Here is a 20,120-nt window from a genome sequence, read left to right on the forward strand (position 1 = left end):
GCAGATGGTCCAAGCCAACTTCTGGCCAATCAGAAAGCTTCTCTTATCACTGCTTCTGGCTACCGAGACTGGAGCTTCATTCCCGCGAACTTTCCGGCGGCCCGGGGGCGGGAGTAGTAATGATTGACATCTCGCGTAACCATTCGTCAAGCGGGATGAGCTTGAAGCGCAAATACCACTAAGAACTGTCCGTCAAGGGAGGCCTGTTAGCCCCGCCCCCTCCTCCCACTGGCCTCCGAGAGCCTTCGGGGCGGGAGCTTTTGGTGGCAGCCAATCGCGGGTCAGCGGGGAGGAGGAGGAGGCGGGGCAGGCGGGCGCAGGGTGAGCGGGAGCGCCTCTGGCACTGTGTTTGGGTCGGGGCTGCAGGCTTGCGGGGTCACACTTCTCGGTCCCACTGCCGAGGCTGGGCTGGGAACGGGAGCCGCGTCGCCTCGCTCGCACCTCCAAGGCCGTCTTCTGAGGCCTTGAGCCGAGCCCCATCTGGCGCTCCTCCGCGCCCCCGCCCCAGTCCTAGCGCCCGATAGCCGCCCCCAGCCCAGCCCAGCAGGTCCGGGCCCCATTGTCCCTGTTCCCACCGCGGCCACAGGCCCCTTGAGCCTCTCCTCTCCCCACTTACCTTCCCAGGCAAGCCCCCCAACGCCTCTAGCAGCCGCTCTTCCCCTCTCTCGTCCGCGGAGGTGGTTGGTTACCATGGTGAAGCTGGCGGCCAAATGCATCCTGGCAGGTGAGTTTGAAATTTACATTCTCCGGAGTCCAGAGACTTCGTAAGTTATTGAGAGCTTTTGTTCTCCTAAATTGCCTACCCTCTTTCCCTTTTTCGTCTCTTCCAAAAGCGAGTTAATGTAATTACTGATAGAGTAAACTCCATTAGGGTGGGAGAATTATCTTCCAGAGCACATTTGTAGCTCCCCCTGACTTCCCCACTCCCTGCCATACTCTGAGACCACCTTCACCAGTTTTTGAGCTGTGTTCAGGAGGAATAGACTCGTTAAAAAAAAAAAAAAAAAAAAAGTCAGGCTAAACACACCATAAGTGTTTCATGTAAATCATGTGCTGTATCCCAAAGTCAGGTATCACTGACTTTGGAAGTCTTTACTTGTGGGATTTTTTTTTCCTGACCCCACCCCCTCTGATAACAGGGATTGGAGACAGTAATGTACAGTTGGCCAGAGTTTGCAACAGGCCCATGTGTGTTGTCTTTAAGAGCCAGAGTTACTGTGCTGCCTCACACTCAGGAGGACATGAATATTGAATCCCCCAAAGGCAGTAATCTTCGTTTTGTTGACTCCTATATCTCAAGCATCCTGAACAGTATCTGGAACCCAAGAGGTGCTCAGTAACTGTGTGTGGAATGCATGACAATGTGGCATTCACATTTGTGGTGTTCCCTTTATTTGCCTGCGCGTTTAGGAAAATATTTGCCTGAGTTTTGACCTGGGACCCCTGAACATAGATGTACTTTATTTAGAGTCCTTAGTGCATATGCCAGTCATGGGTACTTCATTCAGTCCCCTCACCATAGCACACTGGAATAGGTGCTGTATTGTTCTGCTCTACTGAGGCACTCTTGTCCAAGGTCACCCCCCCACCCAGCGAAGGAAAGTCATAGGCAGGATTTCAGCCCCCTGACCTGCCCAACTCCAAAACTCTTCACTTCTGTTACCGTTGAACCCCGCGCTCTCTCCAGGGTTCCCTGACCAGCTCAGGAAAGAAATGGTAAGAAACTATATAGAGGAAAAAGAGATGCCTTTTTGGCTTCCTCTCGTCCAGACTGAAACTGATGCTATTTTTAATGGCTTTTCTAATTTGAAAATAAAAGGGCCACACAGAAAGATGACTGACAATAGTAACTCAGATCATACTGGAGCAAAAAAAAAAAAAAAAAAAAAGATCAGTCGTTCTCAGGAGAGGTCTCCAGTTTCCAGAGCCCAGGGAAGGTAGTATTGTGTAACAAAAGTAATCCAGCTGTTCCTCTGATTGGCTCTGTCATCTTGGACACAGCACTTCTCTGAGCCTCAGTTTCCTTGCAGATAAGGTGAGAACGTTTTTTATTTTCTGAAGTTGTACATTTTCTTATGTGTGCTTCTCTCTCTTAACTGTTCTTTCTCTTATTCTTCTTTCTCTTATCTCTTTCTCTTATCTCTTTTTTTTTAAAGATTTTATTTATTTATTTGAGAGAGAGAATGAGATAGAGAGAGCATGAGAGGGGAGAGGGTCAGAGAGAGAAGCAGACTCCCCGCCGAGCAGGGAGCCCGATGCGGGACCCGATCCCGGGACTCCAGGATCATGACCTGAGCCTAAGGCAGTTGCTTAACCAACTGAGCCACCCAGGCGCCCTCTTTCTCTTATCTCTTAATTCAACTTCCATCATGGGACTCACTCACTGAGCACCTTCTATGTGCCAACACTGTACAGGAACCCTCAACACAGGTATCTCAGTGAATCCTCACAAGAACCCTCTTGGATCAGTATTGCTGTCATCCTCATTTACAGCTGGGGCATCTGAGGCCCAGAGAGGTTAAGACACTAGCCCTGGGTCGCACAGCTGGATGCAGCAGAGCTGGCATCCAGACCCCGGTGATCTGATTTCCAGGGCTTTGTTTTTAGCCCCCCAGCTCTACTCGCCTCAAGCCTCAAGTGTAGACTCTTTGCCCCTCTTTATGCGCACTCCCTCAGGCACTGTTTCACCTGATTTCAGCCACTGCCTGAGTAAGTGATTCTTGAACTCCAGTCTAGTCCTCAACTGCAGCCTCCTTTCAGGGCCTTTCCTCTTGGAAGTTTCCAGAAACCAAAAAGACCTCAGCACAATGAATCAGGTTCCTACCCCCTCACCACCACCCACCAAATTCTCGTTCTCCACACCACCACCCCCCCGCATGCACTCCCCTCACTGGTTTTATTTTTCCTTTCTCTTCCCAGGCCTACTGTTTAAATTGAGTTTATCTGTCTTTTTTCTCTCCTATAACTGGTCATCGAGGGACCTGATACTCAATTCAAGTGCTCATTCATTCAACAGATATTTATTGAGCACCTGCTCTGTGTGAGTCACCATGCAAGGTATAACGGGAATACAGGGATGAACCAGGCCAGCCCCTACACTCGTGGCAGTGCTGAGATTTGCAGAATAATTTATAATCGAACGAAAACACGGATAGAATGCCCTTTGTGTGCCAGATACGAGAGAAATGCCTCAAGGCATAGCTGCTAATTGTTCTGGCTCAGATGAGGAGATGAGGAGGGACTGCACCCTTGGCATTTATCTGTTTTATTTACTTAAAAATCACTTAAATATAACTTCAGAAATGTCAGGTACTGCACATATTAGCTCATTAAATCCTCCTAACAATTCTACGAGACAGGTGCTATTCTTCCCTTTGTGCAGAAGTGGTAACTGAGGCTCAGAGGGAGATCGCTGACTCAAGGTCACATAGCTAGTAAGTGGCACAGCTGGGGTGTGCCCTAAGTACCACAGTTTACTCCCCCTTGATGGAAGTGGGGATGATAATAGTGCCTCGCCAGAAGGTGGCTCCGACATCAAGTCTAAGGCTACCAGCAGTGAGCCTCCCAGGTAAAGGCAAGAGGGAGGGATGGCCTTCAGAGGCAGTGGCAAAAGGACACGGAGCTTTGCCGGGCAGAGAATTTGGACTTGGGCGGGGAGACCTGGAAGGAAGTTACCTTTGAGGGATTCTCAAAGGGCAAGGGAGTAGGAGTGTAGGGTCCAGATTCGGTGTAAGGGATAGTTAGAGAGCTATTTGGAGGTGGATTCAGGGTTGACAGTAGAGAGGGTTACACAGTAGAAGGTATCTTCTTCATGAGGGCGTGACAGGATCAAACACTATCTTGGGAAGGTCCATCTATTGGTGCCGACAGCGGGGGTAGAACAAAGAGAAAAATGAAAAGCAGAGAGGGGCAGGTGGGGAGTCCTTCAGGCAAGACCCAGTCAAGAAAACAGAAAATAACATTAGGCATTTTATTACACGGAATTGGTTCAACGGTTCCGTTTCTCCAAATGGAGGAGAAATGGAAAAGCAAGAAGAAAACATTGAGATGACACAGAAGTGGTAGATAGAGGTTGGGTTATCTGAGGCTTGAGGAAGAAGCCCACAGAGCTGGGATCCAGATTCCTGAGGAGGGGGCAAGCTCTGCTGGGATGGGACCTCAAGAATTCAGTCACCCACCACGTGATGCCACGGATCACTAAGCCCCATTCCCCACTGGCAGGGAGCTGGGCCCCGTGTTCAGGCAAGACATGACCAAATCCATTCCAGACCATGCTGAGGGTCTGGGTTTTGAGACCATTCTTGCTACCAGTGCAACAGAAGTCAGGGTCCAGGCAAAAAAGCAGAACCTGCATTAGGTACTACACCGGTGAGAATTCATGCAGGATGTCCATCAAACAGGTACTGGAGGCCTGGAAGGATGAAGGGACATCAAAAGTTCAGGAGGGCCCTGGGGAGCCGCGATGCAGATCTCTGAGAAGGGGGCACTGCCCCACGATGCTGGCATCTCTGAGAGGGAATAATAGAAATACAAATACAAAATATCTGGGAATACAAAACAAACAAACTGGAGAGAAGTTACGATCTACTTCTGGGGTGAAGGCCATTGCCAGGGTACTGCTAAGGGACACAGCAGGCAGGTGGGAAAGGGGCAAGCCCATCCCCCCTCTCCCAGCTGCCAGTCTTTTTCTAGAACTCACACTGGCAGAGCCGGACAGGAAGCCCCTGGCAAAGGAGACGCATGTTTGCAGAGTCCCTGCTCCCACATCACAAGGCAGGGCACGGAGCCCAGGTTTAGGTATGAGGTAACTCGTGCAGTGTCAGCAGTGACAACAAAGGCCATGCGGGCTTGAGACTCAGCAAAGGACATCAGGAGCCGGGAGGAGAGCGCAGGGCGTGGGAGGAGTGGGGACATGCGGTCAGAGGTGACTGGGTACAGCTGGGAGGTGTGGGCAAATGGAGATGGAAGCAGAACCAGTGAGATGAGTGAGCAAGAGCACTTGGGACCTGGGGGTGCGACACGAGCCTGGCTGTCAACAAACAGATTGGGTGAAGGCCCCACATTCTAGCGGAACCATCCACAGGTTGTTGGAGATACAGACGAAACATGGGAGAGAGATCCTGACCCAAGAAGTGACAGGGGAAAGAGACTAAACCGGACAGCAACTGGGAGCAGAGGGCCAAGGAGAGACCCCAGGAGTGCCCACATTTCGGAGGTGGGAGAACCAGACCAGTGCCGGGGCACCAGGGCCACGGAGCCAGGGGGCTCGGGAAGGAGGGGGCTGCTTTGGGCTGACTCATCCTTCAGAGATGTCAAGGAGCAAGAGAACTGAGAAAAAGCCATCAGATTTGGCAACTAGGAGGCCACAGGTGACCTTGCATCGTGCCTTTGCAGGCGTCACCATCTCTGTCCAGCAGTGCCCCTCCCTGCCGTCACCCCAGGCTCAGTCCCGCCCCGGGGGAGTCTGCCTCGCTGATGAAACTGCTCCTTCGTTTCTTTCCTCGACGCACCCTCAGACGCTTTGGTTCTCAGCGTGTGCTATTTGCCTTTGCACTTGTCATCGTGTTGCTCCGCAAACGTGTTTATCAGTATTTCCCTTCCCTCTGCTGGATCCCTCCTCAGCCGGCACACGAGGCTTTCTGTAAGCGTGGGTGACTCTGACTGATAGTCGGAAGAAAGATTTATGAAATTAACTAGAACAAATAAATCTGTGGGGAATTTCACGAGCAGGAAGAGCCAATTTCCAACTGGATTCGGAAGCAAAATTGGAGTCCGGAGGGTGGATGCAGTCAGAGCCCAAGAAGGAGAGTAATACACTCTGTTTGTTTGGAGATGGATGGGTACCCGGCCACAGTCCAGCCCGCCGTCGCCCCTGATGGCAGGCGAGGCTGCGGTGATGGAGGCCTGGGGGGCAGTGTTAGAGATGGGTCAGGAGTATCCCCGAGCTCTAGGAGAGGAGTGGGGTCTGGCGGGGAGAGCGAGATGTTGGAATTCTGGGCCAGTTACCCAGCTTTCTCTGAGCCTCGGACTCTTCATCTGCCAAATGAGGTTAATGACGGTGATGGTAGGGGGTAGGGGCTGGGAAGGAGGGACTCTCGTGTGTGATTCCCTTCTAAGTCATGACGGTAAATAGAAAAGCAAGACTGAATAGCTCACTCAGTCCCGGAGGAGTTCACAGGAAATGAAATGCCACAAGTAGTCAAGTAATTGTCTCTCAAGAGAAAATTATAGGTGGGGAAAGTCAAAACTGAAAAGTGAACAGAGCAACAGGCTGTGGAGAAGTCAAGTGAAGAGGCGCATGGGGGCCGACTGTAAGCAGCGAAAGTGAGGTGATCACACCAAAGGATTCAAGTCAGAGGCCCTCGAGTGCAGTGGCGGTTCTGCTGAGGGGCCAGGGGGTGAGAGAGCAGAAAACAGGTGTTCTGAAGGAGCATCCGTGTCAGACCCATGGCCCAGAAGATCTTGCAAATGAGAACAGCGTGGAGTCACAGGAAGCCAAGCAGAGCCATCCATGGGAAAGGTGGTGCACACAGAGGGATTAGGGCTGGGCATGGAGAGCCTGCAGCATCCTTGGGGGCAGGGGAGGACCTCCAGATTAAATCGCTCCTGACAGTCTTGCGAAGGGTCCAGATCTCAGACTGAAACTATGCCATAAACCTTTAGTTTGGAGATACCAATTTATGGGGCTGTGGACTCATGAAGGAAGGCCAGGGAGATAAACCCCCGTAGGTATAAGGCAAGCTGGAGGAAACGGCGGCCGTTGCGGATAGACGTGGAGCGGCCCCTGGGAAGGTGGATCTGCAGTGGTCTCAGGCACAGGGAAGGCGGGAGCAGAACGTTATCTTTTGGAAATGGATTTCAGGTGGATGAATTTAGCACCTGATCTCTTGCTTCCTGTAAATACAGAAGCCCTCCCAACTTCTACCCCACCCTGTCCTAAAAGAAGCGTGCAGGGACCCAAGTATGGAAGCTCTAAACCCGAATTGGTTGTTAGGCAGGTGAGCCCCATAAGACTGAGCCTGGTCACACCCCTTTACCTTCAAGACTTCAAAGTAAATTCAAGTTTGAAAGTGAGAGTTTTTCCCCATGGGGTGTGTTCAGTGGCAGATGTTAGTTCTGTTTCTAGTGCTCGAAATCCCCTCTTAAGCTCTGTTACCTTCTGGGTCGGTTCTTTTGGATGAAAGAATTACCCTTGAAGAAACGCGACTAGGCTTTGAAGATTGCTCTCCTGGACCCGTGGCCCCACCAGCCACCTCACACAAGCCCCCAGGAGAATCAAGTACATTTTCTCTGAAAAGTCATTGAAGTTTCTGGTTTCTAACTAGCGTTGTGGAGTGCGAGATTGTCCAGTCAGATCAGGAGGGCAATGATGATTTTCTTCTCTGACCTCACAGGAGACCCAGCAGTGGGCAAGACCGCCCTGGCGCAGATCTTCCGCAGTGACGGGGCCCATTTCCAGAAGAACTACACCCTGGTGAGATGTGGGAGTCGTGGGCTGGCCGAGGCTTAAAGAGCAGCAGTCGTCCCCTAACCCTGAGGGAGTGACTTTCCAGAATTTCTTAAGAAGCCCTAAGAGAGCATGGCCACATGGAGAGCATTTTTCCACAAGCCACAGGGCACAAGGCTGTCTGTGGAACAGACTGGCTGGCTGGTGGTCGGCTTGGTCCCCATGTACCACTCCTTGTGGGCAGGGAGCTGGACGAGGCTAGTCGGTCCTGTCTGACTTCACCAACAACAAATCCAGAACATAGTGCTTGTACCTTCTGGGCATCGGGTGTTCGTTGTGTCCTGCAACACGCCTCTTGGGACCCTCTGACGTGCACACTCTCGGTTTTCCCCCCGCAGACGACAGGGGTGGACTTGGTGGTGAAGACGGTGCCAGTTTCTGACACGGGGGACAGTGTGGTAAGTGGTGCCCTTGACCCAGGAGAGCTCAGTGCTCCTCCAGCTGGGCCCAGAGTCTCCATGGTCAGTGTCATGCTCCCTAAGAGGGATGCGATGCAAGGATTTGGCCTAGGCTTTTCTGAGCACTTGGGAAGCGTCGCTGACCCAGGCCGAAGGAGAGGGAGGAGGAAGAGAGGGATGGGGGCCCTGTGCTCACAGAACTGGCGTAGTATCAGGGTTCTTAACCCGGGTCCCTTTTTTGGAATCCATAACTCTGGAAATTGAATTGCAAGGCATTACGTTTGTAGTACTGTCCTGGCGAGAAGGTTGAAGAATCACCACCTTCTTAAAGAGATCCATGAGAAAACACAACTTTAAGTACCCCTGATGCAGGCAGAAATGAGCGCAGGTTACAGCACTGACCTTCAGACAGCGGGTGCCGGGGTCAGAAGCCAGCCAGGAGGCATCCAGTGCCCAGGGGAGCCGAAGGGAGGGGGAGGCTTCCCAGAGCAGCAACATCGGGGAGGGGCCCTCGCATGGGCTGGCTGAAGTTGGGTCGAGGGGCAGGAAGGCTCCCCTCCACCATCGGGGCAGGGTGGCAGGCTGTCCTACTTTAAAATGCCTTCTCCAGGCCTACTCAGTGACCTGCTTTAAAAAGAATTGTTTTAAGATTTGAAAATCAATTTGGTTAACAAAGTGCAGAATGACCTTTTGGAAACCAGAGCACTTGTCAGCCTGTTTAGCATTCTGTTCTGCCAGGTGGGAAGTCAGCTTGTTCCTGGTATTTTTGCACTCGGGGTTAGGAGGGGTGAGCTGCCGCACAGAAAGTGCTAGTTGGTGTGGGGAACCATTGCGCTGCCTGTCTCTGGCTCTTGAGATCGTTCCTTTCCCCCATCATCTTCCCTGAGCCTCGGGGAAGAGAGAGAGGCTCTGTGGAAATGGGTGTATCTCATCCCAAGACAGGTCTGCAGGGAGCCGAGTGTCACCTCGGGGACTCGCAGCCAGCGATTTCCCTACATGTAGACTTTCTCGGGACATGCCTTTCTGGTTCTAGGAACTCTTCATTTTTGACTCTGCCGGCAAGGAGATGTTTTCTGAAATGCTGGATAAACTGGCAAGTAGCTTGCGATCTTTTTCCTAACCACCACCTTCCACCACAAAGTTTCCCCTTTCGATGCTCTCCCAGAAATGTCACTGCAGTCTGGCTGCCAAGAGAAGCTACCATGGCTGAATTCTTTCAGGGGCAGTCCTCCCAGCCTTGGGACTCACGGCCCCTTGGCCAGGAGGACTGGCTCGTGCACGTGATTCCCCTCCCCCAGCTCTGGAATGGCCAGGTTCCAAATGTGCCCGAGCCCTGTGACTCAGTCCCCGCAGCGCTCTGGGCCCCCCTTCCTTCACCAGCTCCCTCCGGATGGTGCACAGTCAGCACTCCCCAACCTCCTAGGACTGAAGCATTTCCTTCCCCTCTAGGGGGCACCCTGGAGGCCCCATAGCAAGGCTCACCTTCCCCTCCCACCTCCCGGGCCCAGCCTGGGGTCTGCTCTGGGACCTGCGCATGCGGCCGCCCGGGGCTTCTCTGGCTCACCCAGCCATCCTCACAGGATCCAGCTCGCTGTTCCTTCCAAGGTAACAGTTCCGCTAATCTGGGCCAGTGAGCTAATTAGAAGGTTTGAGCCCTCCAGAGCCCTCCCCTGCCTTTCCAAGAACGGCTACATTTTAATAGAAACTCTTTTCTGCCCCTTTTTTGTTGTCTAAGAGAAATAGATGTAATGACGGTCATTTCTCATGGGCTTGGCTTCACACATCCATCTGTGATGCTTACAACGTGCCCGCTGTGTGCATGGCCTCTCACTGGGCAAGGCCCTGCTGGGCAGAAGGGTGTGTCTGGGCAAGCCAGAGCAGTACCGATCAGCCCACCCCCTGCTCCCAGCCAGGCCCTGACGCTGGGTTCCTGCTCTGGCTCCAGCTTGATCCCTGGCCTCTCCTGGGTCCTCTCACTGAGGCCTAGGGGGAGGAGGTGTCCCCTGCATGCACAAAGGAGAGGTCATTGTGGTTCTAGCAAGAGTTCTTGAGTTAGTCTGCAGAGTGAAGCTGTGTATGGGGGGGGGGGTTGTTCATCAGTTCGGTCCAAGTGGCAGCATAGCCTTGGGGTACAGTGAGCCCTCCAGAGCCAATCCTAGACCAGCCTTCCAAGGACAACTGGAGGGAAAAGGATTCCTCCCCACACTGTGGGAGGTTACTGACACACCAGAAATAAACCAGGCTGTAATTGTGCAGGATGGGGGTTCCCGGCGACTGGGGCATGGCAAGAGCCTCGTATACTGGGACAGGCATCACAGCCTCTGAGCAGGGCCATCCTGTGGCCTTGTGCCATGTGGCAGGATGTCCCAGGACTCTGAGCAGCCCCTGAAGGCCACAGCCCCTGAGAGCAGAGCCCTGCTGCTTAATTGGGACAGCGAGCCCTGTCCAGTTGTCGGTCTGGTTTGGATTAGGGCTGATACACTGCAGGAGAAGCAGAAAGTGCTCTTTGCATTTTGAGAAGCCAGCCCTTATTAAGAAGATGCCAGCAAACAAGCTTCCAGGGGCTGGCTAATGGAAGAAAGGATGCTCTTTTAGGCCTGCAAAGCAGAAAAACATAATAACTGGCATACGAGTGGGCCCTCGAGAGGAATGCGACGGAGAATGAATGAATGAAACCAGTGGCAGGCAAAAGCATTTCTGGGTAGAAAAAGCCTCAGTCCTACCCGTTTTTAAAGCATGTCTGATCTGGGCAAGTCAGTTACCCTCTCTAAGCTCAGTAGGGATATTGAGACCAGCCCTGCAAAGTTGGGAGGTTTCTCAGCCACGCATAGCACACTGCCCAGCCGGCAGCCTGGCGCAGAGGCGAGCCCCTGCCTTTGCCTTCAGCCCAGCCCTCCCGTTGGTGCCTGTGGGTGAACAGGTTCCTGACTCCCATTCCCATTATAGTTTTTCATCCCCCCCCATCGCTTCCCTCAGAAGGCCAGCCTAGAAATCGCTTTCACTGTTACTGATGTGCTCATGCTGTCCCCCTGGCACAGTGGGAGAGTCCCAACGTCTTGTGTCTCGTCTATGACGTGACCAACGAACAGTCCTTCACCAACTGTAGCAAGTGGCTGGAGAAGGCTCGGTCACAGATTCCAGACACCTCCCTCCCAGGTAGGAGCTGCCGTCGGCTGTGGGACTTCCAGCACCTCTGCCCTCGAGTTCACGAGCTCAAGGTCATTGCAGAGGTGGCTACGGGTAGAAAAGAGGGTGCGGTGTCCCCGGCTTAGAGTATTGTGGCCTGCATTGTACAGTGACTCTGCCTCTTAGCGGCCCTGGAAACCTCAGTGAGTTACCACACACACCTCTGTGAGTCTGTAAAATGGGCACGATGATGCCCGGCCCACCCCCCCACTCCCCCCCGCCGCCGCAGGCGCGTGGAGAGGAGACTCAAGAATAATATGGGGAGGGTGCTGTGATATGAATGAGTTTTTATTTCTGAAAGCTAGCCCCGGGGATGAATTCCTCATTTTCTCCTGTATGTGGGGCGCAAGTAAACATTCAAGTCCTATTGTCACTTCTGAATGCTTTAAATCAGTTTATTTTTCATCCCTATGTGAGATCAACAAATTCCCCTCATTAGAGACCAGGGAAAGCGATCTCCAGAGACGAGCTCAGAAATTAGCTGCAGCTGATGCAGCTGGGAACGGCTCTAAATTACCTCTGAGTCCCTGACTCTGAGCCCAGTCCTTAGATTAGTATTAATGACCATTTTTAACGTTTGCTCCATGTGCTAGGAATTATCGCAAATGCTCACATAAATTTGGCCCTCGCCTTGCAGCCTGAAGGAGACAGGGCAGACAGATCTGCGTGAAATCTGGAAAAAGGGCCGAGCAAAAGCTGCATGTGAAAAGCAAAGCCCGCCGGGGGGCGGCGGGTAGGGGGGGAGCCCTGGAGCCTCTCCCTCTCTCTCCCCCTGCCCCCCCATGCTCAGCACCTCGAATCGGGCGGCCTCTCCCCGACAATGTTTTATACCCCTGAAAATTAGCGTGCTTGCCCTTTTATCTCTCCAGCGATCTTCCCAGGCTGCCACAGTTAAATGCGATGCTCTGGTTGTTTCTTTCGAGTAGGTGTGCTCGTGGGGAACAAGACAGACCTGGCCGGCAGACGAGCGGTGGATTCAGCTCGGGCCCAGGCATGGGCCCTGGGCCAAGGCCTGGAATGTTTTGAAACATCCGTGGTAAGTAGCTCTGCTCACTCCGGAGCCAAGTCTGGAGTGGGCCTCTGCTGGAAGTGGTCTTTCACAGGACCTCACAGGCATCGAGTTGTTCTCCCACCATATGCAGAGTCTCATTTGGAACTGACGTGCACATTCTTAGTCCAGGATGCTTCTCGATATAGCAGAGTCACTCGCGTACTTACAGTAAAGCAGATCAGCCGGCCAGCGCCGACGTAGTTGTATCTCAATTAATGAGAAATACAAGTGCATCGGGTTCGACTGTCGCGACCCTTGGCATTCGCATGAGATAGGGTGGGTTACAGTGCCGTTGGAGCATTATCTCACGGGTCCCCCAGTCAGTACCGTGACCCTGGGCGCTGGTCCCATAATTCCCATTTCCGTGTTGAGAAGGTGAAGTGACTTGCCCAGGGTCACATGACTAGTGAAGAGTTGAGCCAGGGAGTATGATCCCTGGCTCCCTGTCCCACCTTGCCACAGCCCCAGGGTGATGCCCGGCCACAAAGTACCCTCCTTAGAGTCAGCAGGAGCCCTTGGGAAAGGGGACAGCCAGCGGGATTTGCTACTGCCACCCTCAGTGCGCTGTCTCACGATTCTGGCTGTCCAGCTCTGGGGTACCCCCTTCCTCTGTTCGAGACCTTTTAGGTCCCAGCCTCCCCACAGCCAGGTGCAGGCGTGCGACCCCATCTGCACCAATCAGACACGCTCGTATCAGACTTTCCAGAAGGGAGTAAAGTGACAAGCTGCCCCCTGCAGGAGCAACCCAGAAGCATCCATTGTAGCCCCAGGGGCCAGCGTGCTGACTGCAGTGCCCCTCCCCGGGGTTGCTGGGGAGACTTGCCAGCCAGAAACACCCATGGTTGTCACTTGGACCTCACTCCTGGCCTTGTGCCCCCCTGCCCCCCGGGCCCGATTCTTTGACCCTCCGAAAGAGTCAGTGGGCTAGTTAAGAAATAGCCTGGAGGTGGTTTTCTACTCAAGCTGCAGACGTTTCCATTGTTGCATTTACAAAACTTGGCAAATGTTGCTGTTCAATTGCTGTGTGGATGTGAACTTTTTGAAATCCCCCAAAAGTGGCGTGTTTTCTTGGGACAGTATAGCGGGTAGAGGCCAACACTGGCGGCTGAGGGTGAGGCGCAGAACTAGTTGTGGGACCCTTAGCGTGTTCATCAACATGCTGGTGCCTCAGCCTCCTCACCTGTAAAATGGGAATAAGAAAATATATTCCTCATCGAGTGAGAAATGTGAGAATTCAGTCAGAGGGTAAATGGGAAAACATCAGCACAAAGTCTGGTACATAGTGAACAATAAATGTTTGCTTTTGATGTATGACCATTCCCCCAGCAATTTTCTTTATACTATTGTCACTTAAACGTTTTGTATTCATAGATTATACAAAGATAGATGTCCCTCTTGCCTCCGGCCCGATGATCACAAATGCTAAACTAGCAAAGTTCACGGTTATGGGACAGACGGCTTCTCCTCTTATAACGCGGCGTGCCTTTGAGCCAAGCGTATGCTGTGCTACCCACATCAAGCCATACTTTACTACTCCCTCTGCCTCCATTCATATTTGTGAAATTGCCTCCCCACCCCAGTACCCCATGGTCCCCAGAACTCTTGATAGAGCTCAAAACTTAACGCCCACCCCCAACACATTAGTCATCACAGGCCCCTCGGCTGTGCGCTTCAATTCTGTGTAGGTGTTCGTTGCTACGCTAGTAAATTACGCTGGAGGAGGCTGCAGTTAAGCACTTGATATTAACTGTGTAAGTTAACTAGTCCCCCGAGTTGATGCTAACAGAAGCACCACTGGCAGCTCGGTTAAGAAAGCTGTAATGAAAACGGAAATATCACCCAACGCTGCCTGAGACGCAGCCAATCCTTGACACCTAGCGCCCGGCTCTGCCCTCCTGACTAGGCGGCGGCCGCGGTCCTGCAGACCAGGAGGGGCCCACGTGGTCATCTGACCTTCTCCCTTCGCTCTTCATTCCATCTCCAGAACTCACTCGTCTCAAAACTGGAACTTGGCACCCTTCGACGCACCTTCACCCGTCTCCCCCACCACCCCTGGCAACCATCAGTCTGCTTTGTGTTTCTAGGATTAGGGTGTTTTTAGGTTCCACGTATAAGTGAGAATATGCGGTATATTTCTTTCTCTGTCTGCCTGGTCTCACCAAGCATAACAACCTCAGGCGGCATCCACATTGTCACAAATAGCCGGATTGTCCTACTTTTCGTGGCTGAATACTAGTCCATCATGTCCATAATGCATACCAACCACCATGTCTTTAATTCATCCGTTGATGGACACTTCGGTTGGTCCTGTGTCTTGGCTATTGCAAATAATGCTGCAGTGAATGTGGGGGTGCGGGTATCTCTTCAGGGTAGTGATTTCATTTCCTTTGGCTGTTTACCCAGATGTGGAGTTGCTAGATTATATCGTAGCTCTGTTTTTAACATTGTGAGGCACCTCCATATGGTTTTCCACAGCAGCTGCACCAGCTTGCATTCCCACCAACAGTGCACAAAGGTCCCTTTTTCTACACATCCTCGCCGACATTTGTTATCTCTTGTCCTTGGGGTAATAGACATCCTAACAGGTGTGGGGTGATAGCTCATTGTGGTTTTGATTTGCATTTCCCTGCTGATGAGTGGTGTCGAGCACCTTTTCATGGGCCTGGTGGCCGCCTGAATATCCGTTTTGGAAAAATGTCTATTCGCTCCTCTGCCCATTTTTTAAATCAGATTATCAATGTTTTTGCTGTGGAGTTTCCCAAGTTCCTTACATATTTGGAATATTAACCCCTTCTCAGATGTGTGGTTTGTAGATATTTTCTCCCATTCCGTAGGTTGCCTTTTTGATTTTGTTGAAGGTTTCTTTCACTGTGCAGAAGCCTTTTAGTTTGATGTAGTCCCATTTATTGATTTTTGCTTCTGTTGCTTGTGCTTTTTGCTGTTATATCCATAAAATCATTGCCAAGTTCCATGTCCAAGAGCTTTTTCCCAATGTTTTCTTCTAGGAGTTTTATGGTTTCAGGTCTTAAGTTCGAATCTTGAATCCATTCTGAGTTAATTTTTATGAATGGTATAAAATAGGGGTCCAGTTTCATTCTCGTGCATATGAATCTCCGGTTTTCCCAACATCATTTATTAAAGAGGTTAGCTTTTCTCCATTGAGTATTCCTGGCTCCCTTGTCAAATACTAGTTGCCCATGTAGGCAGGGGTTTATTTCTAGGATCTCAGTTCTGTTCCATTGGCTTTTGTGTCTGTTTTTATACCAGGACCATTCTGTTTTGATGACTGTGACTTTATAATATAGTTTGAAATCAGGACGTGTGATGCCTCCAACTTTGTTCTTCTTTCTCAGGATTGCTTTGGCTATTTGGCGGTTTTTGTAGATCCTCTTGGAATTTTTTAAAGATTTTATTTATTTATTTTAGAGAGAAAGAGAGCGTGAGTGGGGGGAAGAGGAAAAGAGAGAATCCCAAGCAGACTCCACACTGAGCGCAGAGCCCAATGTGGGGCCTCGATCCCTGAGATCATGACCTGAGCCAAAATCAGGAGTCAGACATTTAACTGACTGAGTCACCCAGGCGCCCCCCCCTTCTTGGACTTTCTAATACCCCTTGATATTTGACATTTTCAGACCAAAAAATTAAAAAACATTTTTTAAGCATGTTAAAAAAAGTTTATTACTGTAGGACAGTATTAAACACAAGCAAATTCAAGAAGGATCTGTGGGGAGGACTCCTCTTGCAGCAGGGTGAGGGAAGGGAACTGACTGTTGTTGAGTGCCTCCTGTGTGCTACATATCTGCAGACATTATCTGCTGAAGCTTCTAGCAGCCCTACAAGACAGCCAGTGCTATCGCTGCCCTACAGATGACAAGCAGACTCAGAAAGGATGTGTGGCTCTCTCTGGTTGCCCAGCCTGTGAGCAGCCAAACCAGGAATAGAAAGCTGGTCTAAGCTTGAGAACCTTCTAGAAGTAGCTCTGGCCTCCCACAGAACCTACTTTGGGACTCTCAGGGGCAGAATTCTAGGCCAGATTGAGCGCTAGTCTGAGAGCCTGTTCTGAGGATCTTTTCACACAAAGCAAACGTACTCTATAGTATGTCAGTGAGATTATGATTAGTCATTTAACAAAAGGATTCCTGTCATTGGCAAACTCTCTTAATGCATTCAGGAAATGATTCAGTTTACATCTGCTACTTCAGGAGTGCTCCATGGCATATATAAAGGCTCATCTCCACTGAATTCTTTACTTTTTATGTTGTGTTCTCCCCAGATCTTGCTTTCAGGAGCTTTCAAATTCATTTGGAAATCCTCGTGTGTGTCCTATGCAGACCTCATTCTCTGTCTACTCATTATTTAACTATGCTTTCAACTGGTGTAACATTCTTTTTTAGAGAGGGAGGAGGGGAAGGGGCAGAGGGAGAGGAAGAGAATCTTAAGCAGGCTCCATGCCCAGTGCAGAGCCTGACACAGGGCTCGATCCCACAACACTGAGATCATGACCTGAGCGGAAATCAAGAGATGCCCAACCGACTGAGCCACCCAGGCGCCCCCAGGGTAACATTTTACTATTGACATTGGCGTTGCCTGGGACATTATGTTCTGTACGACCAAATGTGCCTTGCGGATGTGACTGAGTTAGTTCTCTTCTGTCTGACTGGGGAGCTGATGGTCCCCGGCAGTCATGCACTTAGTGCAGGTGCTCGTCTCGCTACAAACTGTCCCCTCGTTCCTCAGCAGCGCCACCTCTGTTTCTGCTCTTGGCTAACTTGTCCCGTTTCCTCTTGGCATTTCCCTTGTGAGAAAGTCCAGGTAACGTTCTCCATGAGAACCGGTTTCCGTCGTGTGTTTCTGTCCCCCCAGCTGGCAGGGTGGAAAGGCTGCTCTTCTTCAGTTGGGGAACTCAAATCCTAGGCTGGGCTCTGTGCACCCCAGCTGTGCCACTGCACCCCTGGGCCGCAGGCTGCTCACCTGCAAAGCGAGGGCACTGAGCTCGATGACTTCAGGACATTCCGCAGTTTGGAAATCCTTCCCTTTCGCTGGGGTATATCATTGCCTCTTGTCAAGGCTGCCCTTTTGCCAGCTCCCAAAGATTGTCTGAAGACGGCTTCTTGTGCGTGCACAGCTTGAGCCCCTGTGCTCAAAGTAGCAGGTTCTTTCTTCTGCCAACTTACTTAAAAAATATATATATATACACGTGCACACAGAGAGTGAGAGAACACTAGCTGAGTTGAGAGGCTACCATTTTCCTTCCCCTAGAGCTTGGCCATGCTCACCCTGGGGGTCCGGTTCTTCCCACCCCGTAGAGAACACCTAGGGCCAGTTCCAGAACTTGTCTAATCTCTCAGAGAACAGGAAGTCCTTTGGGCACCTTTAGTCACAAAATAACTGAGATGAGTCTCAGTTATGAAGATGCACCGTGCTGGGTGCCTGAAAACTCGTCACCACTTCCGGTCAGTGCCCCCTCCCACACCTGCTGTGGGAGGCAGGGCCAGGCTGGCGGTCCTTGGTCCTGTACCTGCCCCTCCCCCCCCCCCCCCAGCCCGCCGCCTGCGGGAGAGGGAGCTCAGGGGGAAGCTCAGGCAGCTGGGCCGGGACCTGCCGCAGCCCCTCTGGACTTGCCAGGTGTCTCAAGCCGGCGCCCTGGGAGCGCTTCCATGATGCCCCCTCCCTGGCCCATTGGCAGAACCTTCCCCTGCAGCTCACAGGTCACCCCTCCTCACCCCTCCTGCAGCCTTGATTCCTGGCCCTCGGTTCTGGCTGGGGCCCATCCCCCCTCCTGGAGCCCGTCCCTGCGGAGTCCCTTTAGGGCAGCTCCAGGCTGGCTCTCCTGGCTCAGCCGTCAACACCGCCAGCCCCGGGCCAACCTCGACGTTCCCCAGGCCTGGCTCCAGCACTGGCCTGAGCCCCTGGGCCTCAGGTTTTTCTTGGAGCCTCCCATGAGCTCGAGGTGAGGGAGAGGCTCCCCAGGCAGGGGTGTGTGCCACGGCTCTGCCCAACTCGAGGTCAGGGTGGGCCCATCCCATCTGGCCCTCCCTCCAGAGTGGGGCGGGGGGAGTCCTTGCCATCTGTTATTTTGCATTGGCCTTTGAGGGCCCCAGTGAAAACTAAGCCGAGAAGAGTCTCCCTGTAACATCCCATCACACGTGGGGCGAGCGTGGCTGAAAGCCCAGGCTCTGTAGAAACATCCAGGTGCAGACCCAGCTCCACCACTGACAGGCGTGAGGCTTTTGGCAAGTTGCTTAACCTGTCCATGTCTCAGTTTCCTCCTTGTACCAAGGGCGCGGTAGTAGCCAGCCACACTGGTGTGCGGGCCAGAGGAGGCCGAGCATGTGTGGCCCCTGACGTGAGGGGAGCGTGAGTCCTGAGGAGGCGGTAACACCACGGGCTTCTTCACCTTTGCCTCTACAGAAGGAGATGGAAAACTACGAAGCCCCATTCTACTGCCTGGCCAAGCGGTTTCACCACCTGTACTGGGAGAAGGTGGAGGTTTTCCAGGCGCTGCTGTGAGGACCTGGGGCGGGCAGTGCCCCACGACGGCAACAGCGCCACTGGGGAGCGGGCGGGGACTCGGGCTCCTCGGGGAGGAGAGAAGCTGGAACTGCCCCGACAGCTTCCAATGTATCCTGACAGCTTTAAATAAAATGAGAAGATGTAGGAGCCGCCACTCTTTCCATTCTTGGCCGGGGCGGCCCTGGTTCCGTCTTGCCCCTTGGCTGCCATTTCCAGGGCGGTGCTCAGAACCTTGGTGACCCGGCACCTGCGGGGGCCGCCACCTGTCAGAGTGGGTGGTCCTGCCGTCCCCGAGGGGCCTGCCCCGACAGTGCGGCCCACGGTGGGATGCTCGGCTCGGAACTGGCCCCACAGCTGAGGGGCCCACAGCTCTGCCTCCTCCTGACGGATTCGGCTTTGCGTTCTGTCCCCTGTGGTGGCCACAGTCACTGACCAAACAGTGCCCTCTGCCGGCCCCCTCGGGGCCTCCTCCAGAGTACGGCGCCCAGCCCCTCCCAGCTGCCGGGAGCCCTGAGTGCCCAGGGAGCCGAGAACCAGGCCACTTTCCTTTAATGACCCGCCTCTCGGAGCCGGGAGGCAGTCGTGATTCTTAGCGCTAAGCTTGACTTCCATCCCCCGCCTGCTGCCAGATTAATCTTCCTAAAACCTCACTTTCATCGTTTCACTCCCCTGATGAAAGACCCACAGAGGTTCCTCAGTGCCTTTTACATCAGGGCTGTGCGCCGCGGTCTGGCACGGAAAGCCCGCTGGTCACCGTTGCTGGGGGCCTCAGCTTCTTTGGGCCCCGGTGCCCCCAAGGGCTTCCCCCTTGCCCACTGTCAGGCATCCCCCCTCCCGCTTTGTGGGGGCGGGGGGCTTCGTGCAGAGCATCAGCTTCGGGGGTGGACAGACCTGGGTCTGTCCCAGTGATAGTGATGATGATGACGATTACTCTGGGTGGTTCACGACCTGCCGTGTCTCTACCTGAACTAAGCACATGACCTATATATGAGCTGACTCAAGCCTTACAATGTAGTTTTTTGTTTTTTTTTTTTTAATACAATGTAGTCTTACCATCTGCTTCTACAAATGAGGGACCGGAGTCAGAGAATCCAGTAACTGAGCTAAGGGGTGGCAGAGCCAGGATCACGGACACCAGAGCCCTGTGCACAGCCGCTGCCCCTTCGGGCCTCACCCCCCTCCCCCAAGCTTGGCCTGGCCTGGAGCAGATGGAGGTCTTTCCGTCTGCGAAGGGCGATGGCTACCCTTGAGGCCACCATGAGAAGTAAGCTAACCGGTGAAAGGCATCGGTGGGGGCACATGGCATCACCCCGTCAGGCCCTGTCCAGCCCCTTCCTCTTCTGGTCATTTCTCTACGTGAGCTCACAGTAGCCAGCAGTCTTCCTGCTGAGTCATCCTTTTGGACAGTGGTTCCCGAGGACCTACAGTGTGTCAGGCATTTCTCTAGGCGCCAGCAGTGCTGATC

General features: G+C 52.8%; 1 protein-coding gene across 2 annotated transcripts; it reads left to right on the forward strand.

Moving 5' to 3' along the window:
- Positions 1–267: 267 nt before the first annotated feature.
- IFT27 (intraflagellar transport 27) lies at positions 268–18,802 on the forward strand. 2 transcript variants are annotated; one of them, XM_027595749.2, is made up of 9 exons: positions 268–321; positions 625–724; positions 7,395–7,474; positions 7,846–7,905; positions 8,939–8,998; positions 9,355–9,510; positions 10,944–11,061; positions 12,018–12,127; positions 18,554–18,802. In XM_027595749.2, exons 2-9 carry the CDS (start codon positions 691–693, stop codon positions 18,650–18,652), a joined length of 717 nt encoding a protein of 238 aa, XP_027451550.2. In that variant the 5' UTR covers positions 268–321; positions 625–690; the 3' UTR covers positions 18,653–18,802. The 2 variants fall into 2 exon arrangements, with proteins under 2 accessions (XP_027451550.2, XP_027451551.2); XM_027595750.2 differs by lacking the exons at positions 268–321; positions 9,355–9,510 and having other exon boundaries at positions 331–724.
- Positions 18,803–20,120: the final 1,318 nt, after the last annotated feature.

The sequence above is a fragment of the Zalophus californianus genome, chromosome 9, assembly GCF_009762305.2.
Source record: "Zalophus californianus isolate mZalCal1 chromosome 9, mZalCal1.pri.v2, whole genome shotgun sequence".
NCBI classification, from domain to species: domain Eukaryota; kingdom Metazoa; phylum Chordata; class Mammalia; order Carnivora; family Otariidae; genus Zalophus; species Zalophus californianus.

What these genes read in the sequence shown, in the direction of transcription:
- IFT27 (XM_027595749.2), top strand. Translation starts at nt 691, where the DNA reads ATGGTGAAGCTGGCGGCCAAATGCATCCTGGCAG. An exon ending in GGCCAAATGCATCCTGGCAG is followed by an intron (nt 725 to 7,394) that starts GTGAGTTTGAAA and finishes CTGACCTCACAG; the next exon opens with GAGACCCAGCAGTGGGCAAG. An exon ending in AATGTTTTGAAACATCCGTG is followed by an intron (nt 12,128 to 18,553) that starts GTAAGTAGCTCT and finishes TTGCCTCTACAG; the next exon opens with AAGGAGATGGAAAACTACGA.